Here is a 27,912-nt window from a genome sequence, read left to right as displayed (position 1 = left end):
AGACGCAGTATTTTTATTCCAAGGGCAAATGTATTTAAATAATTTACAATCATTGGACAGCCTGAAAGTCTGGGAGTTTTGTTGGTTGTTTTTTTTTTCCATGCTTAAATCAAAGATGTTCAAAATAAAAACAGTATTTAAAAAATGACCGTTCACGGTGTGAGGGAGGGGCTGGGCACAGGGGAGCAAGCAGGGCCCCTGGAGGCTGAGACCCCCACTGCCTCCTGTATTCCAGAGGAGAGGAGCTTCCTGCTGGTGCTGGAGCCAGGGTGGGCAGCAGGGATGGAGCAGGAGATGCTGGTGGGGCCATGGGACAGCTCTGTGCCCAGAGGCAGCTGCCAGCCCCACAGCCCAGAGCTGGACAAACAGGGGTGGCAGGAGGGAGGCAAAGCCCCAGCACAGCCCCTCTGCTGTCCCTGCAGGATAAGGCAACAGCTCATGTTCAGGGCAGCACTCCCTGGCCCTCCTGCCCCACGGCAGCGGCCGTGTCCCTGATGTCCCTCAAGGCAAACGCTGGCTGCACCCTGAGGTGCTGATGGCAGCTCCTGGACAGCAGCCTGAGCTACCCCCCTGCCCCTCCCAACCCCTTCCACCCCTGGGTGCACAGCCTGCCCCAAGGGGCTGCTGAGGCCCAGGAAGGGTTGGGAGTGACACAGGGTAGCCAGTGTGGGGCTGACCCCGTCACCCACAGCAGCAGTGGGCAGCAGGCACTTGCAGCTCCTGGCCCAGCCTGGGGCCTGTTCTCCCCCTGGCCCTGCTCTAGCTCCACACATCCAGCGAGTAGCGGCCCTTTGTCATCAGTTTCTTTACATAGTCCACAGCCTGGGGCTGGCTCATGCTGCCAAACTCAGACACGATCTCGTAGAAGGTGTTCTGCACGTCCCGGGCCATGTTCCGGGCATCACTGCAAAGGGGAGTGAGTGAGACACCACAGCACAGCACAGAGCCCTGCCACCCCCAGCCTGCACACCAGAACCCTCCCAGGGCTTGTAGTGCTGGGAAACTGAGTCACACTCCTTTTCCTGGGAATACCAACACTGCCCCCAAATCCCCGTGCTGTCCCCACACCTACCCACACACATAGATGTGAGCCATGCCTTCGTTAACCAGCTTCCAGATGTTCTCCTTGTTCTTCTTCAGTAAGTGCTGGACATAAACCTGGCAGGAAACAAGGTGGGAGTGAGGAGAGAGGAGCAGAGCCCGTGGCTCTGGGACACAGGGAAGTGCTGGGTGCCATGGGGGTGATGGTGGGCAGCAGGAACAAGGGGCAGGGGGAACAGTGAGGTACCTTCTCAGCCTGGTCCCTGGAGAAGGCCACGTGGAGCTGGGTGAGGACTCCCTCCTTCTGGAAGCGGGCCAGCTCCTCCCGGTACAGGTAGTCCTCGCGCTCATGGCGGCAGCCGTAGTACAGCACTGTCTCACCCACCTCTTTGCCTGCAGGGTCACACAGCAACCATCAGCTGGGCCCTGCCAGCCCCAGCCCTGTCCCCTGCCACCCTCCCCTTGTCCTGACACCCCCAGCAGCCCCCAGCCCTGTGCTCTCCCCCACTCCAGGCTTGCACGATGGTTTCTGGTTACAAGGGGAAACTCAGGACTGATTCCCAGAAGTGGCCACAAGCTTTAGAATCGAGTCTGAGTGACCTGACTGTGGTGACTTGGAGGTGTGGTGGTGACAGAGGTCAGAGAAGTGCCCCAGTTCTGTCCACCTCCAAACATCCTCTGTGGCCAAGAGAAGGACAAACCATCCTCCTGTGGACAAAACCCCTCATCTCTGCTCACCCTGCCCCACCACCCCGCTTCTGGCTGGGCCCACCAGCAACAGGAGCAGCAAAGCAGCAGCCTGGAGGCACCAACTGTCCCCACAGAGCCCAGCAGGGCACTCACCCTGCTGCTTCAGCCAGGCCCGCTCCTGGATGAAGCCGATGAAGGGGGCGATGCCGGTGCCCGGCCCGATCATGATGACGGGCGTGCTGGGCTTGAAGGGCAGCCGGAACTGCGACTTGCGCACGTACATGGGCACCAGGCAGCCGCTCCCGCCCTGCGCGGGCACCTTGCCCTTCAGCCAGCTCGTGGCCACCCCTTTGTTCAGGCGGCCCGTCTTGGTCTCGTACTCCACGGTCACGGCACAGATGTGGATGGAGTTGGGATGGACCTGCAGGGAGGAGGTGCTGGAGCCAGGCACAGAAGGAGCCCCAGCAAGCCCACACTGCTTCCCTGTGCTCAGGAATGGGGAGAGGTTTAACCTCATGTTAACACTGGGACGTGAGGGCTGGAGATAGCAGAGTGGGCTTCAGGGAGGAGAGAGCAGCCCCAGCTCCACACTGAATCTCCTCCCTCCCCAGGCAGCTCCATCTCCCAGTAGCCCATTTTGTGTTTCAAAGATACTGCTTGACAGTTTAGCAGCAAAAAACTCCTCCCTGTGTGCTCCTCATGGGGCTTCTGCCTTGTCCTCATCAAAGGACCACTGAGCTACCCTGGAGGCTGCCAAGAGTGACTTTTGACCAGCCCCTAAAATGCCACCTTGCTGGGCAAACAGGCAAAGAGGAGCAGGGCTCCAGAGAGTGTGGTGGCATCAGGGCACAGCTGGCTGCAGTGTGGGACTCTGCACAAACCCTGCGTGGAGATCACTAAATCTGCACGTCCAGCAGCCGAAGCAGCCCCTCCACCGGCACACTCCCTGCTGGAACCACACCCACCTTGGAGGAGGAGGCGATGGAGTAGTAGCGGGCCTGGAGGCGGGGCAGCAGCTCGCACAGGTGGTCGATGGGGGGGCGCAGGGAGGGCATGTCCTGCAGGATGGCCAGGATGTTCCTGCGCGCCTCCACCACCCAGCTGAGGTACAGCGCCTGCAGGCAAGGAGAGCACGGGCATCACAAACTCTGCACGGCTGGCAAACACTCCCTGGGGGCTCTCTGGGTGCCTTTTGGGGACCCCCAGCCCAGCCCAGGCGGGAAGGGAGGGGCAGTGCTCCCACCTTGCCCTCGGCAGCAGACGAGGCCATCTTGCGGAGCCGCTCCTGCTCGCCCGCGTCCGTGGCGTACTGCGCCAGCTCGTACAGCACGTTGGTGCGAGGAGGGTTGGTGATGTCCAGGTAGTAGGTCAGGGCTGTCCGGTAGGATGTGGGGCAGGGGAAAGGATGCTTCTTGTTGGATTCCTCTGCAGAAGTGAGGAGAGGAAGAAAAATTACAAACCATCCACCCTCGTGCTGTTGTGTTGAGAGGATTTGTGCTGCAGTGAGGGCTGGAGACAGCACAGAGAGCAGCCTGTGGGTCAGAGCCACAGCTCCACACTGAATCTCCTCCCTCCCCAGGCAGCTCCATCTCCAGTAGCCCATTTTGTGTTTCACAGATGCTGCTTGACAGTTTAGCAGCAAAAAATACACCCTGTGTTCCCCAAGGGGCTCACTGCCCCGAGATGTGTGTGCACAGCCCAGCAAACCCCCAGGCTAAGCAGGGGGCTGCCCTCCATGGCACTTACACCTCCATCAGATCTGGCCTCAAAAGTGTCCTTAGGCTCTGTCAGCCACATACAGCTGCGCCAGCAGTCAAGGCTGGAGCCATTCTGTTCAGCCTTGAGAGGTCTGTAAGGGACAGGAATGACAGCACAGGACACACTGCACAGGGGGGCAGGAATGCTACCCAGAACAGCTCCCTGTATCAGCACAAGTGCTCCTTGCTGGCAGTTCAGTCCCCAGGCCTGTGCCTCCTCCCAGGACTGAATCTCACACAGGGCTCTGAGGAGCTCTGGGGCTGCTGAAGGATGCTCTGGTGGGCTGATGCTCCATAATTAGGAGTGTGCTGTTACATAATTTGTTGTTGAATGGACTCACTAAGCACATTTCACAACTGACCCACTACAGCTAATCTCAGCAAGCAGGTTCTGAGCCCCTGCTGAAACAGCACAACACTGAGAGGGGCTGTGGGATATCTGGAAGTGCCCCATGGGATCTGAGGGTGAAGGACAGATGCCATAACTGAAGGAGAACTGCTGACCCTCAGGGGGTCATCCATACTCACCATCCAAGTTGTTTAGGGACATGACGGTGTCCAGGTCCGTGCCCAGGATCTCCCCAATCTGGTTCACCAGGGAGGAGTCGTTGGCTGGGTACACGGCCACATGGTCCCCAGACTCATACCTGGCACAGAGCAGGAGGAGAGCATGTGGAACACCTGCACCACTTCCTGACCATCTCCAGGAGCTCCTCAAAGCTCCTCAAAACCTCTGCAGTTATGTTAAGCCACCTGGATTCATAACTTCCTAACAATTTAAGGAATTTAAGCCAGTGACAGGGTTTTATTCCCCCTATGCACGTACACCTAAACCAGGCAAACATAGGAAAGAGCACTCCCCAGCTCTCCCTTCTCTCACAGCTCAGCCCTCTCATTTATTGAGTGACTTCTAGAGAATTCCTGCAACTGGGACTGCTCAGGTAGGACAGGGATGTGGGATGGGATGGACCCAAAGCAGTGTTAAGGAGCAAGGTCCCCTTCTGAAGTGCTGGATGAGGCTGGTGCCACGTCCTTGTTCTTTGCTCCTGACAAAACAGAGGAGCAGTCTCCCCCAGGGAAGTACCTGATTTTGGAACTGGAGATATCCAGCTCCAGGTGCATCAGGTGCCGCTCCCCACCCTCGTTCAGCTTGCGGTTCTCTGTGACCTGGGCCAGGAAGGGGTTCTTGGCATCAAACGGGCTGCAAGGAAAGACAAGGCTGCTCTGGGATTCCCTCCTGCAGGCTCATGGAGCTCCTTGTGTCCAGGCATGTTCCCTCTGACTCCAGAGCAGACTCCCAAGATTTGGATCCTGTTTCAAAGCACACTGCACCCACAGCACAAACCAAATCATGATCCTGCTGCTCCCCACACTGGCACAGAAAACAGATCCTTCTTCTTCTCAGACAGCCCAGCAGTCAACAGCTTCTGTCCCATTAAGGACACCTAACAGAGAACTGGACTGGAGGGACTGTCACATCTCAAAGAAATGTTTCAGGCTGTAATTAATGTTTAAAGCTCATCTCCCCACAGCAATACTGCCAGCAGCCATCATGCATTGGCAAGGCATGGAGGCAAGGTATGCAGGCAAGGAAAGGCTCAGGACAGATGCTGATGTACCAGCCAAACAGCAATGTGACCACAGCCATCTCCTCACCACAAATGACTCATTAATTGGGGAATCTCAGAGTCCCAGTGGAGATCTGAGCTGATTTCTCTTGGGCAGAGACCTGCTGTGCTGCAGGAATGGCACTGCAGGTGCTGTTAGAAACATCAAGGAGCCTCCAGCCAAGACCTGCCCATGCACACCCTGCCCTGGGGGTGGCACTCACGGCTTCTGGTTCTCGTAGCTCTTGAGCCGGCCCATCTCCCCCGTGTAGACTTTGTTCATGTTCACATCCGTGTGCACCACCAGCTCGTACTGCCGGATGCTGGAGAGGGTAAGGAAGAGAAAAAAGAAAAAAGTCAAACGGGAACCCACAAGGTACAGCTGGAACCACCATCTCCTTTGCTGGATTTGCTGCAGCTCAACAACAAAAGCAAATTCCATCCCTTTACCCCTGTCGAGACATGAGGGACCAGGCAGACTCTGCAGAAAGCCCAAAGCAAGGGGAACCTCAGCCTCCCTGGAGCCTCACAACCAGCCCCAAAGGAACCAAACCCATCATCTCCCCACTCAGAACAGGAATCCAGAGCTGGGCTCAGACTCACACCAGGACAGGCTCAGGCCAAACAGCCTCATTCCCTGCTATACTTCACTTGTGCCCTCCTTGAGTCTGGAAGGGGGGGCAGTGCAGAGGAGAGGGAACAGTAGCCCAGGGCTGATGGCACAGCCACCAGTCAGAGGTGGCCAGTCTTTGACACCCAACAGGAGCTGCTCCCAAACTCACCTGGACTCTTCTCCTGTAGCCTCCACCCCAAAGTGCTCACACACTGCTGGCCAGAACTGCTCTCTCCAGGTGATGAAGTCTTCTTCCAGGCTAGCCAGGACAGAAGAGAGAGTCAACAACCCAGCCCCATTCCCAGAGGAGCCACCTGACATCCCTATGGTCCTGCTCCCATCACTGTGGGAAAAGGCACTTGCCTTAGACCCAGGCACCTTTGATACCTCCACATGCCCACAGATCACCAGGAAAGGGCCTGCAGAGCACAGAGTGGGAACTGTTGCTACACCAGACACCCCTCCCTTCCCCAGCTCTGCCAAGGAAGACTTTGCTATCTAGGCTCAGTCTTTAAAAAACTCAGCTCCACATTGTCCACCCCTGGCATGAGGTGACCTTCCTAAAAGGTCATAATTCCACCTGGCACTGTTTATTTTTCCAGGCTTAGAGCCTTCCAGACCTGGCATATCCCACCCACATGGCTCTGCAGATCTTAGAGGTAGAGGCACTGGCTGATGTAATGTCCCAAGGTGCTTAGGTGAACAAAGAGGTAAAAAAAAACAAAAAGAAAATATCATTGTACGAGTTGGAAAATTGCTACCTCCCACAATAAACACCTCCCAAGGAAATGAGGCTGCCTCCTTCACAGGGATGGGTGAGTTTATCCACACAGGCTGCAGCAGGGCAAAGGCAGAGGAGGCTGCAAAACCTGCTTCAGTTGTACCCACGGGCACTTAAAAGTGGGATTTCCCAGACACAGGATCCCTTAGGATACTCCCTGTGCACAGGGAGCTGATTGTGGGAGACACAGCAGACAAACACGTCAACCCCAACAACCAGCCCTGTAGAGTTTATTTCTGCCTTGGTAGTGGAGCCAATTCCCTGCTAAGGTCCTTTCCAAGATGCTTTCAGCCCCTCAGCCCAAGGCACTCACTTGCCATCATCATCTCCCAGCCCCAGCTCAAAGATTCGCTGGGCTCCAAGTTCCTCCAGTCTCTTGTCCACGTACTTCCCCATGGCATTGAAGTGCTCATAAGTCTTGTTCCCCAGCCCAAAGACCTGGAAGGGAACACTCATGAGCAGAGAGAAACAGAAGGTGAATTTTCCCCATCCATTTGACATCCTCTGGCCTGATATCACCTCACATAGGATGCAGAAGAAAGACAGTGAGACCTCTCCCAGCTCCCCATCAGCTCTCCAGTAAGAATCTGCTGCTGGAGAGTGTGTGGTCACGAGGCACCAGCACCTCCCCTGAGCCTGGATGCACTTCCAAGAACTCCTGCACATCTCCTTGTGGGACCAGTAAGAACCTGGACTGCCTGGAGAACCACTGCTGGCCTTTGCCTCCCACAAACCACACAGAAAATGTTTGCTCACTGCTTCACACAGAGCAGCCTCACATCTCCACCACTGGATTTTATTCTCATTTGCAATATTATGCTGCCTAAGGAATTTGGCCAGGGTTTAGGTGGGGTGGTTGTTTCTCAGCCAGTTATTCAGCTCAGCACAGGAAGAGAGCTACACTCCTCCAAGTGATTTAATTGGTGGGAGAAGATCTGGCCCCAGGCTGCTCAATTAGCTTCTGAAGAGCAGCAGCAGCCTGTAGCTCATTTAGCTTCTGAAGAGCAGCAGCAGCCTGTAGCTCATTTACAGACTTGTATTCAGTGCCTGCAGGGCTGTTTATACCAGGAAACCCTCATGACTTAGGGAGTGGAGAGAGAACTCTGATATATGCATTTAAAGCCTCCATATGTACATTTGCAAGTGTCCACAAAGCCTGGGCAGGAAACCTCAGAGACCTCATCCCTGACAAGATATACAAGACACAGACATCATGCTGGGCCTTTCCCAAAGCCACTCTGGAGGGCTCGTGGCCTTCCTGCCCAAATACAACCCAAAAACTGCAATGGGGGCACTTACTGCAAAGCGGAGACCCGACAGGTCAGCATCAGCCTCCTGCAGCCAGTCATAGAAATCCTGGGCATTGTCTGTGGGATCCCCCTCTCCATAGGTGGCCATGCAGAACACAGCCAAGGACTTGTCAATCTCAGAGAGGCGACTCAGGTCCGACTGCAAGCAGAGGAAAGGAGGAATCTTCAAGGATCCCACACGGTGGCTGTTGGGTAATTCCTATTCCCACAGCGTGTTCACAGAAGGGGTTGAGAAAGGTCAAACCCACCCAAAATGGCAGGGAAAATAAAGGCAACCACCCTCACTGGATTTCAAGTCAGTATTTCTACCCCACCAGAAAAGCAATGGGATTTTCCACATAAGGCCTTAAAGGACCAAGAGAATGCAGAGTGGCAAGGACCAAGCCCATACCTGCATCTCTCAGGCTGATCTTTTCTCCCCTAAACGACACAACAGCCCCTTGGCCAGGGTCAGTGGATTTTTTAGGGGGCAGTGAAAGGTTGTTAGTATCCCAAGGCTGCTGAGGGCTAAATTACCAGGTCATACTCCTCTGGATCTGCTGCCATGCCCCGCAGGCCATAGCGATGGGCATCTTTGGAGAGGCGATTGGCAAACTCCTCTGCTGTGCCCGTCTGGGAGCCATAGAAAACCACAATATTTCGGCCCTGGAGAAAGAGAAAAATCCCTTTTACATGGTGATTACTCATTTGGCAAATGCATGGATGAAGCACAGACAAAGGAAATGCCTGAGATCAGGAATTCTAGACTGCAACCTAAAGGCAACCAGGAGTCTGCGCTTGTGCAGGACTCCAAGGGTTTGGCAGAAAACTCAAGGCTGAGCTGTTAATGAGAACATGACTCTTGCCACTCTCAGAGGGGAGACTCGGGTCAGACTAAAACCCAAAGCAAAGAATAAACCTTCCAGATTTATTTCAGCTTCGAGGCTGTAGCGTGACTCCTGGAAACAGGGAACACCCTGGATGAGAATGCAGAACTTGCCAAAGGCTCTGGGCAAGTGCCTAAGCACCAGAGCTCCTGCTCTGCTGCAAGCCAGCTACTTTGAAGTAAAAAGCAAAATGCATCCAGCCCTTGCTTCTTCCTCTGCTTCCTCTTGTGTCCAGACTAGCAGAGTCAAAAGCTGACAGTTCTGTGTACAATTCCCATTCCACAGCCAGCCAGTTTGGGAACCAACCACACTGATAAACAACTGCCAGCCAATGACTTCAAAGTCTGTGCCATTTCCCTCCTGACTTTGATCTCATATTACATTATTTTTTTCCACCACCGAATTTTCACTTTAGTTTCTTCTCTAAGAACAAGTCTCAGGCACAGACTCAAAGAGTTATTCCTGGCTGCTCACACAGCCTTCCTCTGGATGCTCTCTGCAGCAGGCATGTGTCTGTATCCAAACCAGCTCCTCCTGCTGACAGTTTCCAGAGGAAACTGGGATTGACATGAGCTCCCCCACCTTCCCAGCACCCCCTGGAGGCAGAACAAGCAGCTTACCGTCTTCTTCATCTTCTCAATGAAGCTGCTGTCTCTCACTGGAGCTGCCCTGAAAGACAAAAGAAACCTCTTTTTAGATGAGCACATTCATTTTTGAGGTCAGGAATAAGAAAGTGGGGCACAAGTGGCCTCCAGGCCTCAGGAAAACTCCCAAAAGGGTGTGAATCTCCACTGACCATTGTTATTCATCCTGCCACAGGGCTTCTGAACACAGCCATGGAGCAAGGACTTGGAGCAGAGGGGAAAAGCTGAGCTCCTGCCTGACCTTCATCAGTGAATCCTCCCATAGGAAAAGCCCAGGCACCCAGCCCTGCCCACCAGGAAACCTTTATCAGCTGCTCTGAGAGGTTTCACAGCTGAGCAGTTAAAGGATCTCATAGGAGCAGGTCTCCAGACAAGCCACAGGGGCCAAGCCATGCTCTGAAAGAAGGGAATGGAGAACTCCCTGCTGCCCACACCACCATGGGCAGGCAGGATCAGTCCTGAGCCATGCTCTCCAGGGCATATCCTCCAAACCTGAAGTCAAACAGGGCTAAAAATCAGCTGTTTCAACCTCAAACAGCATGCCAGACCTGAGCCCCAGAGCTCATGTGGAGCTCATTCCATGCCAAGTTCCCATTTCCAGGATGGATGGGAACATGCACAGAACATTTGCATTATTGAATGGACGTGGCTTTCCCTAGTTTGGCAGGGGAACAAACCCCAGCAGAGCCAGAAACATGGATTTGGGGATTCACACTGCTGTGGCTGCCCTGTTAGGGAGGGAGGCAGAAGAGCTTTGCTATTCTTAGCACATCTTTGGATTTTCAGTGTCACAGGGTGAAAACAGACCAGTCCTGGGGACCCTGGGAGCCTCAGAGCAGAAGTGATCCCAGCTACAGTCAGGTTAGGTGCTGGGAGCTTCTCAGTGCAGGCAAGGACAGGAACTCCATTGCTGTCCTCCCCACCAAAACTTTGATAGCAGAGAAGATGAACGTGGGACCCATTCCTGTTCCACAGTGGAAGAATGCAAGACCAGGTCTCCTGTGGGAAGAGAGATGCCTCCAGGCAAAAAACAAATGGTTTTGGCTCCAGCCCATGTAAGAATGTGAAGAACTTGCTAACAGTTTCCTCAACTCTGCAGCCCGGAGGGAGGGATCCTGAGGATGTGCCGAGGCATTTGTGGAGAGCACACACACCAGAGCAGCAGGGTGGGGAATGCTCATAAAACATCCCTTCGAGCACCCCTTGCTACCCAAAGGGATCAAGGAGCTCCAAATCTGGGCCTGACAGCTCTGAGCACCGACAGACTCACACCAAAGACAAAGCACACACAAAGGACAAGCAAAGCTGATCCCAAAAAGCTCCCCGAGGCAGCCATGTTCCCAAGAGAGCTGCTTCACACCCCTGCTGGGCTCCCTCAGCAGTTAACAGTCTCCCCATGTTGTCATTTGTCCCGTGTTGGGAACTGGGATATCACAAATAGCTCAAGGGAGCAGCCCCAGCCCTGCCCACGCTGCAGCCAGAACAGGGCTCAGGAGAGTTCTCAAGACACAGCTCTCAGTTTTTGGCTCCTTGGTGAACTTCTTTAATTCCTGCCCTCTGCAAACGGGATCCAATTAAAACAACTGTTTGGTTAACTACGAAACAAAATGCTTTTAAAGGAGGAGAAAAAGAAAAGTTTTTATTCTTTCAACAAGCTCCCTCTGGAAGAAAAAAGGGAGCAGCACATGGAGCTCATCCGTTTTCAAAGGAGGCAACCCTGCACTGAAGTGAGTGCTGGAGAACAGGCTGTGGCTCAGATACAGAAGAAATAATGAGCCTGGCTTTGGAAAAAAGGCTACACAACTCCCTGAAATTGCTTCATCAGGGTGGCCTGAAAATCTGAGCAGCGAAAACACACAGGCACCAAAGGCTGAAACTACACTCGCTCTCCCTGCTCTGCCAGGGAAACTTGGAAGAGAAAGTTTGTCCTCAGCAAGAACTGCTCCTACAGCTTAGACAGCTCAGGGTAGCAGCTACAAGCACTGGAAGAAGCACTGGGTGGAGGGACGGGATTAACCCCATGGTCAGAGTCATTCTGTAGCCTGTACAGCTCTCCCACCCTTGGTGAGAGCCCACAGTGCAAGCAACACCCAGGGCTCTGTCACTTTGGTTTCAGGAGAAAGAAAGGACAGGGGAGGAAGCTCCCAACAGCTCAACAAGAATACCAAAGTCTGTCTCAGCTGAACACCTTCAGAAAGCTCCTGTTCCTGTTTTCCTGCTGAAAGCACAGACACATCCAGAATGAGGACGCAGCACAAACCGAGCAGCGACAGCAGGGTCTCCCCTGGAGCAGTTCCAAGCACAGCCTCTCCCCTTCCTTCTCCTCCTGCTGCAGAGGGAGGAGGCACCCACTGCACCCAGCTTTGGAGCTGGAAGGATCCCCCAGCCCATCAGGAAGAGTAACTCACCTGGCCACAGCCGGCTCTTCCCGTGGAGCTGAGTACACACAGCCCATGGCAGGGCAGGGAGCAGGCAGACAAAGAGTCCAGGCAGTGTGTGTGTGCAAGGGGAGCTGTGGGGGACGGGTCTAGCTTAGCTCTGGAGCCACACACACACAGACCTTTCCATTCTGCTCCTCCTGGGCGTTCAAACCAAGTGTCAGCCTTTTGTTGAGCAGAAGAGAGCCGGCACAAAAGGTCCCGGCACGGGTCATAGCAGGAGCGGTGCCGTCCACTCCGCTCCTCCTGGTGGGGCTCTGCAAGTTACTGAGTGGATCTGCGCAGTCCTGAGAAACTGCAACATCTGGCAGCAGTGGCAGAAAGGAATTAGGAGTGGAGAATGAAACCTCCCAGGATCCTCCGCAGCACACGTCCCTCTCCCATCGCACGGAGCAGGGCACGGGACACAAAACCCTCCCCCAGCCTCGTTCCCTTGGAAACTGTTTATATCACAGCTGCTTTTATATATATTCTTTTATGAAAAAAAAAAAAGAAAAAAAAGAAAAAAAAGAAAAAAAGCTTGATGCTGTAGCTGAATGAAACGATTCCAGACACTGTGAGCAATGCTTTGGGTAACTATGGCAGTGCCATTACGGAGGCAGCTCAAAGGAGTTTGTTTTCCTCAGGATCCTATTAAATTAAATTAGAGATGGTCTCTCACACACACAGCAGAGAGCTAATCAGGCTAAGCACTTGGAGCAATTCCTGCCACAGGAAGCCCTACAAATACAAGGGAATGGATTTCTGCATAGCTGCAGAATAGAGATAAGCCAGCTTCTGTCCCAAACAATGTTATAAAGAGGGGGGAGAAGGGAGAGGGTGACACTCAGCATACCAAAGGCTGTCCCATCTGCATCTCCTCAGGATGACTGTCTGCAGAGTGGGGACAGGAGAAGGGAAAGAAATCCACGATTGAGAAACTTGCAGAAGAGGAGCAGCCAAAGAACAACAATAAATTCCTGCACTCCCCAGCAATGGCCGTGGTGGCCGTGGCTGCGTGGCGATCCAGAGCTGCTCTCCCTAATGACATCTGCAGAGCAGGCTGCAGGAAGGGCTGCTCTGGTGGTTTTAATTAAGGCTGAAAATGGTCAAAACACAAGCAATGCTCAGTCAGTGGGATCCCAGCCAGGCCCACACACGTTTTACACGTCACAGGTATGGGACACCTCATATGTGGGAAACCACTGCATGCGCTGGGTTCTGTCCCTTCTGTGGCCACTTCAGGCAGGAAAACAGCTCCACTTGGCTTAAAGGTGAAGATCAGCAGCCTGATCCCTCTCTGAACTGTGGCTGAACCTGGAGATGCATTGCTGGAGCAAGATCATGGTGATTCCCAGGCAGGGCATCCCAACCATGCATCTGCTCTTCCACAATCAAGGGCAGTAACAACAGTGGCATTTCCTTGGCAGACTCAGCTGAGCTGACATGCTTTTATGAAGGTGTGCAGCTCCCAAAAACCCCAGGAGGGCACTGAGGTGCTGGATGCTGTGTTTAGGTCAGAGATGCTGCCTGAACTCTTCAGCATTGCAAACAAATCCCTAAAGCAGCAGCCATTGTGGTGTGTCTGAGTTGTTATTCAGCATCCAGTATTCCAAGGCTGAAGTTGGGGTCCAAAGTGACACAACAAAAATCATCACCCAATGCCATCAGATAAAGCAGTTCAGGACACTTTGGCAGAGCTGCAGAAATGCAACCCCTCTAAAGGTCAAGGCTCTCCACTCCAGCTAGATACAGCCCCACAGAGGCCTCCCTGCCTGCCATATCCAGCCAGCCACAGGCAGAGGCTGACAGTGTGATCCTGATTTGTTTGTTCATCAGAAAGGAAACTCCACCCCAGATTCAGGGATTACAGGAGGGAAGGAAACCCAAGGCTTACCAAGCTTGTTTTCCCACCCATTTTCCTCCCAGTTCCAGGTGTCCCATAAAATCCCACTGCAAAAGCTGCAGGAAGTTACTGTCTCTGGCCTGAAGGATGGATGTGCCACCAGCCACAGCCTTGGCTTTTAGGGTCACACTGCCCTCTGACCAGCTTGACACAATGATCACAGCAGGGATGCAGCAGGGTACAGAGAAAAAAACTCCTTCACAGTCTCCTCTCAGTCTGCACCCTCCTGGCTGACACTTTTCCAAAGTGCAGCTGTATCAGACAACTTACAGAACAACCTCACCTCTCTGGAGGTGCTGCTGTTCCACATTTCCCACAAGGAGCAGCTGCTCCCTCCCAGCCACTGCTCAGAGGGACAGAGAAGGCAGCACAGACCCCACAGAGGAAACAAAGTGCCTGTGAGGTAGCTCAGAGCCAGGACCTGCAGCCAGGCTGGGATGGCAGCCCACGTGCTGAGGCCCTGCAGCAGAACAAGGTGGTAACACACAACCAGAAGTGAAACCTTCTCTGCAAGGTCACCACAGTCTCTGGAAGAGCTGCACATGGTGGGCTGTAGGTGGAATCAGTCACAAGGACAGGGAGCACAGGAGCCCAGGCTGTGCCCTGCCAGGATCCAATTTCAGATGGATAGTGCCCTTTTCCCAGCCAGCTCAGCTCTCACTGCAGCACAGCCACCCTCACAATCTCCAGAGGCAACAGATGCACTGAGACACACAGCCCTGGCTGACAGGCATTCTATTTCAAGGCATGGGAGGGAAAGCACCCCAGCAATGCAACAGAACACATTCCCAAGGTAAGGCTGGGCAGGAACAGGCAGCTGGGCTGCTGCCAGCCATGTGTGCACCCATCTGCACAAGGCACCACAGCCAGGGACACTGCTGCCCTTTAAAATCCTCCCAGCCAGAAAACGTACTTTCCAACCTCCTGCAATGCCAGAAACAAAGAATGAGCTCAAAAGTCCAGCAGAAAACTGATGTTAAGTTTGGAATGTGACTGAGACAAGGAACAAAATGCACCCAGATCTCCACCTGCATGGCTCCTTCCTGGCCCCAAGCCCTTTGCAGAAGGACAGGGTGAAACAAAGCTCTCCCTCTCCAAATCCAGTCTCCCACTGCTGTGGTAACCTGGCATCTAAAGCCAATCAAGTTTTACAGGAGCTGCCAAGCAGCTCATCCCAGGAACTATTCCTTTCTTTCCTAGTGAAGAGTAGATAAAATTTGCAATAGGATACCTGTTTAGGAGCAAGTCCACCTTTCTCCAGATTTACCTAAATGTGACTCTTATCAGAAAACACCAATAATTAAATCCTTAAGAGTTCTGAAGCACAGCCAGAGGCTTTCCTGCCTTGCTCAGGAAAGGCCAGTTCCCAATTTGGGCCACACGGTGGGGTAAGGCAGAACTGCAGCCTGGCTCCTCCGCTGGGGTTTCTGCATTGAGAGCAGAACTCTCAGCATCTGAGAGCAGAGAAACCCCTCCTCACTGCACTCCCACAATCCAGCTGAGCCTCCCAGAACCCACCACAAGCAGAGAGAAAAGCTCTAGTGGTGCCACACAGCCTGAGAGTTGTTACTTACACTGTCTGCATTTTGGGGAGATCAGGCACTTCCTCCTTTTTCTTGCGGAAGAAGAACCAGTAGGTAAAAAGTCCAGTGATGAGGGAGATGAGGAACACATCTGTCATGCTGAAGAGAGAGTCCTGCTGTGCAGTGCTGTCAGCAGAGATGGTTGGGTCCATGCTGGGCTCCCCCATGGCAGTCAGAGGCACTGTGAGCAAGGAAAAACAATGAGCATTAAAGGACATCCAGAAAATGCTTTCTGCTTTACACTCAGCCTTAGGAGCTCAAAGCTGCCCAACAGCTCTTTGGATAAAGGCCTTGCATCACAACTCTGCAAGGTTCTTCTGTGCCCCAAGGTGTCCCACCAAGCCTTTCCCTTCCTGTTGTATCCATGCTGATCCATCTGAAGTATTTCTGCTCTCCCTCTGCCCAGCAGCATCAGAGCAGCCCCACACCCCAGCCAAGGAACCAAACCAAGCCCCTACTGACACCCAGCAATACTCGTCAGGGACCCATGGCCAGCCTTTACTAAAGCCCTTACAGAGCCCCTGTGGTGTTACTGAAGCATGACCCCACCCTTCCAGTCACCCCACAGATCTGGGCCTTCCTCCCCCCTTCCCACAAGGTGACAGGATGCCCTGACCCCACTGCTGAGCTGATAAACCACAGAGCAGGACTGTGGCACCAACTCCTGTGAGCATCCCCACAACAGGTTACAACACACATGATAAATATTTCTGATTTACTCCACTGCAGATTGGATTTACTATCCATCTCTTCCTGGGCCTTTGGCTTCCCAGTCCCCTCCATGATCTCCCCCAGTTTAACTTCCACCTCCTTGAATTACTCCTTTACACTTACCAAGGCAGAGTTTAAGTGATTTGGGACTTGCCCACAACCATGCCCAGAGTCTGTGATAACACCAGGAGGAACACCCAGCCCTCAAATACACAAGCAGCCCTGTTGCCCTGTCCTTCCCCTGGGAGCCACCCATGCATCCCTCCCTCCCACTGCTGTGCCAAAGCTTGAATTCCTCTGACCCTAATCCTAAGATTATCTTCCCTACATTCAAGGACACACTCTGTCCAAGTAAACAAATAATTAACTCAAAACTTGATTTGGAAGGGCAAAGTGACTCTCTCCTTGTACCTGGGCATCCTGCCAACCCAAGAGACCACAGACATTTGAACTTGCACCCAGAAAAGTGACTCAGGGTCGTGGTGCTTTCAAAGGAGGGAAAGGATAAATGCCATGGCTGAGAAATAAGTGACTGAAGTTGAAGGTTATGCTAATACATTCAGGAGTTGGGAAGAAAAGGGAAGGTGATGCTTAGGGAGCACTAATGAGGGAGACCAGGTACAACCTCCAACAAAGATCAACTCCTTGTTGTCACCCCCACAGGAGAAGTCCAGCTCCAGACAACACACAGCCCTGTACCACAGGGCACCAGCTATAAAAAGCACCCTGTGGAGCACAGGGAAAAGTCCACAGTCACCTGGCAGTGACCCTGGGTGGGTACTTTGGCAACCCCACAAGAAGTTTCATTTGGTGGAGAACTTGGCAATTAACTGCATTAAAACACCACTGCAAAGCTTCCTGTTAGGCTCCCACAGAAGACACCAAAGCAGGGTGTTGGAAGAAAAATAAAAGTGATGTGACTGCAGACAAGCAAATTGCACATTCCTCTCCATCAGGCAGGTCACCCTGTCCTCCTTCCTTGCAAACAGGCTTTCCATTGCTGGATCTTGGAGCCAAGCAAGAGCTGGATGTTACTTCTGTACAGCTGTAGACTAAACTGTGAGTCAAAGACTCCACAACTGGGGCTTGGTTGCCAAAAAGGCACAGCTCCCAGGAGGATCCCTCTCCTCCTCCTTATCTAGTTCCAGTAAACCACTGGCAACCAGCACCAGGGGAATATACTGTTGGGGGGAAAATGTTCCTTGTTTATTGCTTTTATTCCTGATGAGAACTCAAATTTTAATTACAAGCTCTTCTCTTCCCCTCTGCCACCCAACCTGTAGGAATTTCAGCCAATCTCAGCCAAAATCTACCAGGCACCCCTTCATTTCACAGAGTTTTGGTGCTTTCCATCTCATTCATCAGTTGAGCTGCTGATGACATCTCAGGGCAAAGAAGCCCTGAGGGCCTGTGGTCCATGATTCCTAGGGAGCCTCAACTGCACAGCACAGCCCAACTCTGCAAAGAGATGGAGAAATCAGTGCCCAGACACAGACAGGAGTAAATATCTCCAACTCTGCAAGGTGGGTTGGTTTCTCAGCAGCAGTTTCATTTCCCAAATTACACAGGGTGAACAATTACCCTCATCAGAGCAGTGATGGCCATGTCAGTAAAATTATCCTCAGAACAGCCTGTCTTTCACTCTCTTTCCCTGAAAATCCCAAGGCACATAAGGCAGAGGAAGCCATGAACAAAAACAAGGCTGGTGGAGAGCACACTGAGCTGGTTTGGGGCAGGAGCTGCAGCTCTCTCCCTTCTGAGCACCAAACCCAGCAGCAGCTGAGCCCTGGGAAAGGCTCCTTGCACAGGGAGCCCCCCTTGTCACCACCTTCAAACCAGACACACCTGTGGTGAGAGCACCTGGCCCACAGCCATTCCCAGCTCCAGACAGCTCACACATGGATATTCATGAGCTGCCCTGTGTGGGCAAAGAATGAGGGCAAGAACCAGCCTGTGCTCTCCTCAGCCAGGTGATGGCTTTGTCTCCAGCCCAAATTCATCACTGTGCTCAAAGCAGCAGAGCTTCAGCTCCCAGAGCAGGGGGGTTTGGCTCTCTCAAGCCTCCAGAGGTGGTCTGCTCTCCCAAGCAGGGCAGCCTTGGCAAGAGGCATCCCCAGGCAGGCAGCTCCCAGGTGGGTGCTGGGCTATCTCCTTGCCTTGACCACGCTGCAGCTCTCCAGGGCTTCAAAGGGAACCCTGCAGCTGCAGCCAGGCCACCCACTCACTGCCCTCAGCCAGGGAAGAACATTCCAGCAGGTTCATGGCTCTGGTGCATGGAGCAGAGCCTGGCTTGCTATCCTCTCTCCATTCACAATCTCCACAGCACAAAGTTTCCACAATGACCTCTAACCCTGGGAGGAAACATGGTCGTGGTCTAGTGATGGAACAAGGCACAAGAGCTGCTTTAATTTGGATGCTGGGCTCCCTCTGCTCCTGGACATTTGGTTATTCAAGCTTTATATCCCAGCTACAGATTGTTCTTTTTGCTTTCCCTTCACCAGCCCTATCCTCAGGAAAAGGTTTGCTTAGATATACCAAGAGCAAGGCAAAGGATGTGAAATTAGGCCTCATTTCTATTTTTTGAAGGCTTGTCATAACTCAGGAACTATTGAACTCTTTGCCCAGCACAGGAAGATTATTCCTCAATTTATCTCAGTCTCATCTAGCTGGCTGTGACAATTATTTTCCAGAAGTTCACAGCAACTCATTTTCAAATGAATGTCCTTTACTAACTTCCAGTGAAAAGAAACCTGACTCTTACTTGAAATTTAGCTATCCTGGGAATCCTGCACTTGGTAGAATCACACTAGGTTTTTAAAAGGTAAAGGAAATTTATGATGCAGAAGTAAAACTTTCTCTGACAACAGTTTCAAGGATTTACCTACAGTGTTTATTGTATCTTCAGTTAAGGTAAGACAAGATCTCCATATCCCTGGGGCTTTTTTTAATGGTGGCTCCAGTCCCTGGATCCCTGTTTGTGCACACAGCAAAGCCATCAGTCTCTGCAAGATGTGAGCATTTACATCACACAGAAAAGTCACAACATTTTGAGAGATTGCAATCAAAGAATGTTGTGTTTTAGAACAGCTTTTCAGCCCCTGAATGTGTGAATTTGCTTGATACATAACAGCTCACAACAATTCAAATCATCAGGGACCTTCTCTGCACATCTCTGTGCTAGCAAACAGATGTATTTCAAACTCATATCAAGTGAAATATATTCCTCATTCTCATGCACACCTTGGGGAAAAAAAAGGATTGGAAGCACTCTCAGTGCCAGGCATCCTCAAATTCCCCATGATTTCCATACAGACTAAAGGTGCTATAAGGTCACAGGGTTAAAAATACTTAAACAGTATACAATAAACAAGACAGGAGTGATGAAGGCCAAGTGGTCAGCAACCTGAAGAGATTTCTTCTCCTTCCTTGCATCAGGAGATGGTGCATCAGATGTCCCCAAAAGCACCCTGGGACACAGCACCACAATCACAAAACGTGGCTGGGAGGCTTCCCCTTCTGGAAGTCACATGGTGGCATCTCCTAGTGACCAAAAGCCTTGGCTCTGAAGCTAAACTGGCAATCTGGGCAGGAAGTTGTCTCTCTTGAGACTGAAGTAACCCTTTTAAAATGTAATATCTGTGATGAGTTTCAAGTACCTCAGTTGGACTTCCCAGTCCCAGACCAGGACTGCAGCCTGGGGACTCTTGCCCCAAAAATGAGTGACCAATTTCTGTGCTTGACTCTGCCCTGTGCCACCATCAGCACAGACTGATGTGCAGAGTCAGCCTCCTGAGAGGGGAAGGAGAAGGAAAACTGCTGAGCAAGCACAGCCCAGGGCTGCTCACTGCTCCCACCTCTGATAATCGATGCCCAGCACCAGCTGCAGCACAAGGAGCCCCTGATTCCAGCCCAGCACCCCAGAGAGGGATCCTCACACACCCTGCAGACACTGCCTGGCATAACCCTGGCACAGGGGCTGCACCCCCAGAGTGATCAAAACACCCAGAGCTTCCCCAGGCATCAGCACCCTTTGGACAGCTGCAGATAAGCAGAGGAGCTGCAGGTGGAACCTCTGCTCTGCAATACGTGCAGGAAGACTCGATGGTGACAGAGCCAAAGAGGAATTGCGTGACAAACGTGCAGTGCCACCAGTCACCCTCTGCCCACTGGCACCAGTGCCAGGCTCCATTCAAAGGGAGCTCAGCAGGGTGCAGGCACAGAAGCCTTCCCAGCAATCAGCAAGGTCCAGGCTGTCTCAGCTGAGCACCAGCAGGGACAGCAGGTAGTGGTTTGGAGCCAGAGCACCCCTGCAGCAAGGAGATCCCCTCGTTTCCCACCACACCATCATGGTGCCCATTCCCTCTCCACCAGCCCACCCAGCCATCCTGCAACACTTAGCAAAGGACTGCTCTCCAGAGCCTCATAAACAGCAAGTCTAACAGCAACTATAACACACTCAAAAAGCTCCTTCAGACCAACTTTCTCCAGCTCAGACTCCCACTGCAAGCCCTGCACAGCCACACAGGGCAGGGGACAGGGGGGCACTGCTGGTAGAGACAGCACTGGTGCTCCCTGCAGCCATGTGACAGTGACCCTCATGTCCCTGACTCAGCATGGCCTTAGGGAGCAGAGAGGAAGTGCAGCTGTCACCATTTCCAGTGTTGGGAGCTCTGCGTGGCTGTGGATGTCACCATTGCCACCAGACCTGCCAGATTCTTCTTCCTGACCCCAAAGGACCATCCTGAATTCCCAAGGCAGAGGCAGGTGTGCATGACCAGACTTCCCTTCCCACCCTGTTTGCCCCAGGGATTGCTCTTTCTCTCTGGCTGACCATGGCACAACAGAGATTAGGGGCACAGTCACCCTTGAGAAAAAGCCTCCAAAAAGCCCAGTTTTAAATCAGAGACCAATTTTTTTCCACCAGCCCCAAAATTCTATCTCAGAACAGACACATAAATGATAAGCAACCAAACCAAGTGAAAACTCTAATGCTTAGTACAGCACTGAGCTGCACCTTGAACTTTATATGGCAAAACAGGAAGACTGTAAAAGAAATTAAACAACTGAAACATCTGGGAGGAAAAAAGAAAACCAATGAACAGCCCTCTCACAGGTCTGCAAAGTTTGTGGAGAGCTCACAGAGTGGAAGCACCAAAAGGAAGCTGCACCATCACTCCTCACAGCAGCAGCAGTGCAGGAGAAGGAAGAGACTTGCCCACAAGCAGGAATGCAGTCTTGTGACCAGCCAAGGGCTTTCCTCTTTCACCCACTAATGACATCAGGCAGGTTACTGGAGGCTGTGAGGAAGAGGAGCCCCACAGGCACAAGCCCAGTAGGAAGGAGTGTGTGTGATATTGGAGACCCTCAGGGCAAAAACAGATCTCTTATTCTTCATCAAAATGCAACCAGTTAGACTAAGAAATTCTGTTTACATCAGCCTGTGCCAGCCTCAAATGAGCTCTTTCTACTTTTTAGTAAAAGGAGTCCTGGCAGGGAAAGTCAGCCCTTCCAAAACAAAAGCAGTTCATGGAAGCAGAAGCTCAGATCCAGATTACTTAACAATTGCCTTGGATCAGCCTTTTCTCCACAGCCCTGCCACACAGAGATTGCATTTCCCATCAACAGGAGCATGCTGATCTGGCCAGACAAGGGGCCCTGCTTGGCCTGGTCTGCACAGGCCCCCTGCTTTGGGTGGGAATCATCACACAGGTGGGTCCCTGGGCTGGTGGGGAAGGAAGGCACAGTGAGAAACCTCACAGCTCTCCCTGGCCCTTCAGCCCCCCCTGGACCACACATCCAAGGGTGTGAAGGATTGCTACATCCAGAGCCTCTCTATCTCTTTCTTCCCACCTATTTCCCACAGCTTCCCATTAACCAGCTCAATAAATAAGGGTAGAAAATGGCAAAGCCTCACACAAAACCAGGGAAGTGCTTCTGCACACTTCCACCAGCTCAGACATCTCAATCAAACTGAAGAGTTGGCTGCAGCAGCACCTCAAGCAGGCAAAGGAACACAAAAGCTGTTGGGCTTCTTTTTTGTGAAACAAAGTCACTCTCTCTGTGAAAGGCTTCTTCTACCCAGACCCTGACACACCAGCTCAGAGAACAGCAAAACTTCTATTTTAGGCACAGGACAGACACAGAGTGTGCATCAGTCAGTCTGGATCTTGAAACACTGCATATTTAAGCTTCCAGTGTGTCACACTTGCATGTTTTCTGGCCCCTGGGTCTTTTTCAAGGACAGCAGAGCAGCTGCAAAAGCAAGGAAAAGAACAAGAACAGTTTTACTGAGGCAGAAAGGAAATCTGTGCTAAGGGTATGCTCAGGTGGGGCTGTGCAGTGAGCCCAGTGCACTGAACCAAAAGATTTAAGGCATTATCCAACACAAAAATGAATTAAAATTTGGCAAGCTACCTTAAAGCAAGCTAGAATTACTGAAGTTGCACACTTCCTTTCACCAGATAAAAGCCTGACTCTGAACCTTTAAACACAGGGGATCTCCCCAGCTTAGGCACTTGGACACCTTCCTTCACAGATTAATGTGAGCCAGCACAAACAGGAGTTCAGGGTTACAGCATGAACAAAACCTGAGAACAGCAGGTAACTGATTCCCAGGAACCAGCACTGTTCTCCAGCCTGCCCTCCCACTGAGGGACAAATCCAGAGCACCACACTTCAGGAATTGCCTGGAAGAGGAACAGGGGTCTTGCCATCACCAATATTCAGGAGCAGGGACAAGTCTGCAGGGGTTATAAACCACCCTATTGCCAACTCCATGGGTACCTCTCAGGCAAACAACTGCTCAGAGAGCTGCAAAACCTCAGGAGCAACCCATCCAGGCATGGACTTTGTATGGTTCAGCTCCTGCTGAAGATGTTTTTCTAAGATCAGCAGGGGAAGTGACATTTTTTTCAGCAGCCTCTTCTGGGAGTGCTGCACCTTGTGCTGCTGGAAGTTCCTGTCCTCCCCACAGGCTGTTTGTTCACCCTGTGCCTGAGTTTGTGGAGGGCTGGTGTGACAGGCTGGGGCTTTGCCTTCAGCCACCACTGGGAAAGGAGCCCTGTGGATGGGGTCAGTAGCCAGAGACTTTGACCTCTTCCACCAAGAAAAGTTTGAACAGCAAAACTCTCCAACACTGGTCTCTTTTGAGAGGTTTCCTTTGAAACAAACAGCTGAAAGAGCACCAGAGGGACAGGGTTAAACAGATCTTGCAGTTTTTGGAACTATCAAGACTTTTGATTGAAACAGTGTGTTTTGGGGGTTTATCAAGAGAACCAAGCACTGTTTGTAAGGAGCCAGGACATTTTATATTTATAAGCTCAGTTTCCTCTGAGAATGCAAGAGCTTTTCAGACATTGCTGTAGGGGATGGAGATGTTACTGCATCATCCTTGCATCTCTTGGAAACTCAGCAGTAGAGCTGTCCTATCAGAAGGGTGTGTAATCACCCTACAAAACCTCCCTCTCTGCCATGGGTCAGCAAGCTGACCTGGACTTCACCTTTTTGAAATAATTTGGGAAATACACACCACATCCCAGCCCAGCTCCTTGCAATCACACACAGTCACAGCAGACCTCAGAACATCAATTCCATACCCAAAATATAACACAGGCCACAAGACATCAGACAATTCGGGGTCACAGGCTGAAAGGCTGGTCCCAAGCTGCAGAAACCACAGCTCTCCAGTGGCCCAGGAGAATCAACACAAAGAGGAGATACTTGACACGGGATTTTTGTTCCTTTGTAACAGGAGCTGCTGCTCTTACCTCCAGCAGTTATGCATTGAGTCCTGTTACACAACCAGGACTTGCACAATCCTTGCAGGCATTTTATCAACTTGCTCCTCCAAAGCTTGGAGTTAGGGAGGAGATGCAGCAATGACCCGTGAAAGAGAGTCAATTGATGTGTTTCACAAACAACCACAAGCAAGATCCAGCACCACAAAGCCAGATCTACCAACTCCCCAGGCTGGTTGCTAAATATTCCCAGTAGACTTCCCAGAGCCAGATTTTACCAAGGAGAAAAATCCAACCCCATCTCTAAGTTCAAACCTCACAATCTCCTATTCCACTCAGCAAGAGAGGAAGGTAAATAAATCAATACCATCATTCCTTGCAAAGGGAAGACAGGAGGACCTAGACTGATTAGTAAGCAAAAATACTACAATAATCTGTCACTGTGGATAAAACTAAGCCAACTAAGCCACTCTTTGGACTTGTGGCCCTACAGAAGGCACCAGAGATAGCTTCTGGTCCTTCTGGATTTCACAGGTGATAATAGCATGCAATTAAATTCAAATGTCTACTCAGGGATAAACAGCAAGAGATTATGAGTAGCCTGTAATTATTTGTTCTGACCTATGAAATTTCAAAGCCTATAAAAAAGCAATCTTGGCAGAGGTGCACCTGACACTGCAGGGCTGGTGACTCACTCTCCACAATAGCATGTACAAAGTAATCTCATCACTGGGATCAAATGATCACATTGGGAAAGCAAATTATGCAAGTTCTACGAATTGTGTTTTCAGAGGCAGGAGAGTCTACGTCAGGAAACAGAACAAAGGAACAAAGTTCAGCGGCCACAGAGGTAACTGCAGGTGATTTTCCTTCATACCAGGGGAGGAGATGGCAGGAGCACAGATCTGAGCAGAGAAGCTTTTTCCCCAGTCCCTCAAAACTGACCAAACACAAACTTTGCTGTATCACAACAGGCAAAAAAGAGAGCGAGGACCAAACAGGATTTCAGTCAGACAGTTCCACACTTTGCTTTTGCTGCAGGTAAAGAAACCATCACTCCCAGCACCCACTGCCACCCACCCTCCCCAAACCCAACTGCAGCCAGAGATGCTCCACAACCTGTGACACTCAAAAGAAAGGGGTTACCTTGCACCTGTGGGTCTGCAAACAAGAGCTGGTGGGGCCTGTGAGCTCCAGCACGGGGGGTGGTGAGCAGCAGGGAAAGTCTCCCTTGGGACAGTTCACAGAGTTTTGGCTGCTGAGCTCCTCCAGCTGCTCTGCAAGAAACAAAATAAAAGTTGCAGAAGGCAACTTGGCTGTCCAAGAGGTACAAACCCAGAAATTACTGCCTGAACAGGAGGCTGCAAAGTGATGACAAGCAAGAGGTTCTTCTCTGTCACAATTAGAGCAGGACTAATTAACACTAACGCTCTCCTTCCTGCCCACTCTTCACCTCACTTTCCAAGGCTTTGGAGATTAGAAGAAAACACTCAACTGGTGTTTCTTCCTGCAGCTCTGTATCCTCCCTGCTCTGTGTTTTGCAAATACAGTTCTTGTGCACCATCACATCCACGTGCAAAACTAAGACACGCTCCATGCCATGCACACCCTGCTTCAGTGCTGTCAGTCAGCCCAAGAAAAACCTGTACTGAGACAATGCTGGGTTTTCCAGGAAGGGTCTGGCTCAGCAGCCCTCCCAGACAAAACACCGATTTCCTCATTCGCAGCACATTAATCAGAGAGCTGCTCTGTGTGTGTGTGCAACAGCTCCTCGGGATTTCTCAGAGAATTACAGAAATATTGGAAGAAAGCCCATTCCCTTCTATCTAGCAAAAGGGATGTGTGCATCACTGCACCCCACTAAGCAAAAAACATGATGAAATGCCACAGCTCCTCACGACAGCCCACACAAAGAGTAGAGTTCTGTTGTGGAGGGGATATCCCCACCAACGCTATTACTGATTCACTTCCACAACTCAGAAACAGCCCTGGCTCCTTCTTCCTTGCACTTTTCCAGCTTCTCAGCCGGATATATGTTTCTGCTTTTTAAAAAAGAGCTGAAAAAGCACAAACCCATTTCACTTGACTCACATCAGAGCCTTGGTGATCCCTCTTCTCTGTACACATTCCACTAAGCATTCCCATTTCCTCAGACACTCCAAAAGCTAACTTAAGATTCACTGGCAGAACAAAGCACACTCCAAGCTGTACCAGCAGTGTTTACTCCTGCAACTCAGACAACTCCCCAAGAAACAATTCCACGCTGATGACTAACTCCCATCACCATCCTCCAGGTACCTTCACCCCCTCCAGCCTCAATATTCCCAAAACCAGGAGGCTCCCAGAATTTCCTTTGACAAGCACACTCCCTACGTGAGTAATTTCACTTGTTCAAGAAACTCCACAAGGAAAAGTCAGGAGCAAACAGCCTTCCCACACCCCAGCAGTTTATAAAGTGAAATAGATGGAGCAACAGCGAAACAGCCCAGCCTGCAGCACAGGTGTCAATTAACTGCTGGGAATAACGTTCTGCAGGGAAGTGCCAGAAAATTAAGCTCGTTAAAGGCTTTAAACCAGCAACAGCCTGGGATGGGGTAGGTCTGAGCAACCCTTCAGTGGACAGAGAGCTCAGGTCATCCCCGAATAACAGGGGACAGTCACAGCACACTCCCCAGGCAACAGGGCTCACCCCAGTCCTCCCTGACCTCTCCAACAAAAAGGATCTCTAAAGATCTCAGTACCCCCCAATAACAGGATGCTCACTCACACCAGACCTCCCAGCGAACGGGGCTCTGGCCATCCCAGTGCCCCCCAAAAAGCGATCCATGCACATCGAGTAACAGCGGGGCCACTTACCCGCCACACAGGGCACCCCAGTCCTCCCAGTAACAGGCAGCCAGCCCCTCCAATATAATAAAAGCCCCCATCCCATGCCAACCCCACCAGGCGATGCCGCACGGCCCCTCCCCAGCACAGAGTCCCCCGGTGGCGGAGCTCAGCCCCCGTTCAGCCGCAGAGGACCCCCGGGAACGCCCCCCCTCACCCGCGCTTCCCCGCTGCCGCGTCCCCGCACCCACCGCCGGCCCGGCCCGTCTGGCGCTGGCGGCTCCCGCGGCCCCGGCGCGGCCGGCACGTACAGCGGACCGCACCACCCGGCCACGCGCGCGGGGGAACACGCTCCGCCCTCGCCGCCCACCAATAGGCGGCGAGCGCGCCTGGCTGTGCGTATCCCCCCTCTGCGGCGGAGCATGGTACAGCCCCAGCCGGGGGTATTAAAGGGACAGGCGCGCCGTGAGGGGCCGGGGTAAAGTGGGGGTGAGGGGGTGGTGAGACCTGGGGTGGTCACGGATGGGGGCGGAACAACACGATCCAAAGGTCACAGTGGGTGCACGCAGGGGGGCAGTGTGGGGGGCAGGCTTGGGGTCAGCATTGTAGTTCAGGTGAGTATGGGGGCGAGTGTTGGGGTCACAGTTGGGGTTACAGTGGGAGCAGGGCTTGGGTCACTGTGCAGTCATGTTTGGGGTCATGGGCTGGAGCCAGGGTGCTGAGGTCAGTTTTGGACACTGAGTGGGCTGAGCCAGGATCCTGTCAGGCCACTCCTGGGTGCACATGGTGCTGCTGGGGGACTCCCAGCTCCCCCAAGGTCATTGCCCAGACAGGGCCCCGTGGGGTGTCAGGGGGCTGCTCCAGGCGGGGCAAGCACATGCTCCTGATTTAGCCGCAGCCCGGATGATTGGGATGGTTTGGGGTGGTCTTCCTCTTACTGCCACAGAGGAAGTTGCACAAGCAGCTCTGGAAGCATCCCCAGCAGTCCCAGTGGGAGATTTCACAACGCAGACCTCCAGACCCCGGGTCCTGCAGGGACTGCTGCTCTCCTTTCTGCTGTTTCTTTGTTTTTTTTTTTTTTTTTTTTTTTTTTTTTTTTTTTTTTTTTTGTGGGAAGCTGACTTACAGCTGTTTCCAGCTTGGCCAAAGCCAGAGGCACAGCCTGCCCTGACCCCACTGAGCAGCACCATGGCTGTGTGGGGTCACCCTGGGCTGGGTCCCCTCCCTTTGCCTGCTGGGCACTGGCACATCCACAGTCACCATCACGCTATCACTGACGCCTGTTCCAGAGTCAATAAGAGACTCGGGGAAGGTCCAAAGTTTGAGCTGGGCCTGGGAGGCACCTGAAGAGGTGTGAGGAAGGGGCACAGACTTGAAGACCACCAGCCCAGGGCTGCAGGGACCCCCTATTTCCTGACAGCATT

At 52.2% G+C, this 27,912-nt stretch overlaps 1 protein-coding gene across 7 annotated transcripts; it reads right to left on the bottom strand.

Moving 5' to 3' along the window:
* Window positions 1–85: 85 nt before the first annotated feature.
* LOC130261032 (NADPH--cytochrome P450 reductase) lies at window positions 86–26,856 on the bottom strand. 7 transcript variants are annotated; one of them, XM_056506897.1, is made up of 17 exons: window positions 26,740–26,856; window positions 24,809–24,934; window positions 15,207–15,396; window positions 9,286–9,334; window positions 8,316–8,444; window positions 7,789–7,938; window positions 6,803–6,927; window positions 5,878–5,967; window positions 5,320–5,418; window positions 4,573–4,689; window positions 4,017–4,135; window positions 2,975–3,156; window positions 2,697–2,846; window positions 1,885–2,152; window positions 1,289–1,434; window positions 1,073–1,158; window positions 86–904 (listed from the first exon to the last, which is right to left on the bottom strand). In XM_056506897.1, the coding sequence occupies exons 3-17, from the start codon at window positions 15,380–15,382 to the stop codon at window positions 760–762; spliced, it is 2,031 nt and encodes a 676-aa protein (XP_056362872.1). In that variant the 5' UTR covers window positions 15,383–15,396; window positions 24,809–24,934; window positions 26,740–26,856; the 3' UTR covers window positions 86–759. The 7 variants fall into 7 exon arrangements, with proteins under 7 accessions (XP_056362872.1, XP_056362868.1, XP_056362873.1 ...); XM_056506893.1 differs by having other exon boundaries at window positions 24,809–24,939; window positions 26,740–26,831; XM_056506898.1 differs by having other exon boundaries at window positions 24,809–24,939; window positions 26,706–26,780.
* Between the last annotated feature and the right edge of the window lie 1,056 nt (window positions 26,857–27,912).

This window comes from Oenanthe melanoleuca, chromosome 19 (assembly GCF_029582105.1).
Source record: "Oenanthe melanoleuca isolate GR-GAL-2019-014 chromosome 19, OMel1.0, whole genome shotgun sequence".
NCBI classification, from domain to species: domain Eukaryota; kingdom Metazoa; phylum Chordata; class Aves; order Passeriformes; family Muscicapidae; genus Oenanthe; species Oenanthe melanoleuca.
This window is presented reverse-complemented; position numbering and strand designations above follow the sequence as displayed.

What these genes read in the sequence shown, in the direction of transcription:
- LOC130261032 (XM_056506894.1), bottom strand. Translation starts at nt 26,589, where the DNA reads ATGGGGGCTTTTATTATATTGGAGGGGCTGGCTGCCTGTTACTGGGAG. An exon ending in TGCAGACCCACAGGTGCAAG is followed by an intron (nt 15,397 to 24,808) that starts GTAACCCCTTTC and finishes CCTTGCTCACAG; the next exon opens with TGCCTCTGACTGCCATGGGG. An exon ending in CTCCCCAAAATGCAGACAGT is followed by an intron (nt 9,335 to 15,206) that starts GTAAGTAACAAC and finishes TTTGTCTTTCAG; the next exon opens with GGCAGCTCCAGTGAGAGACA.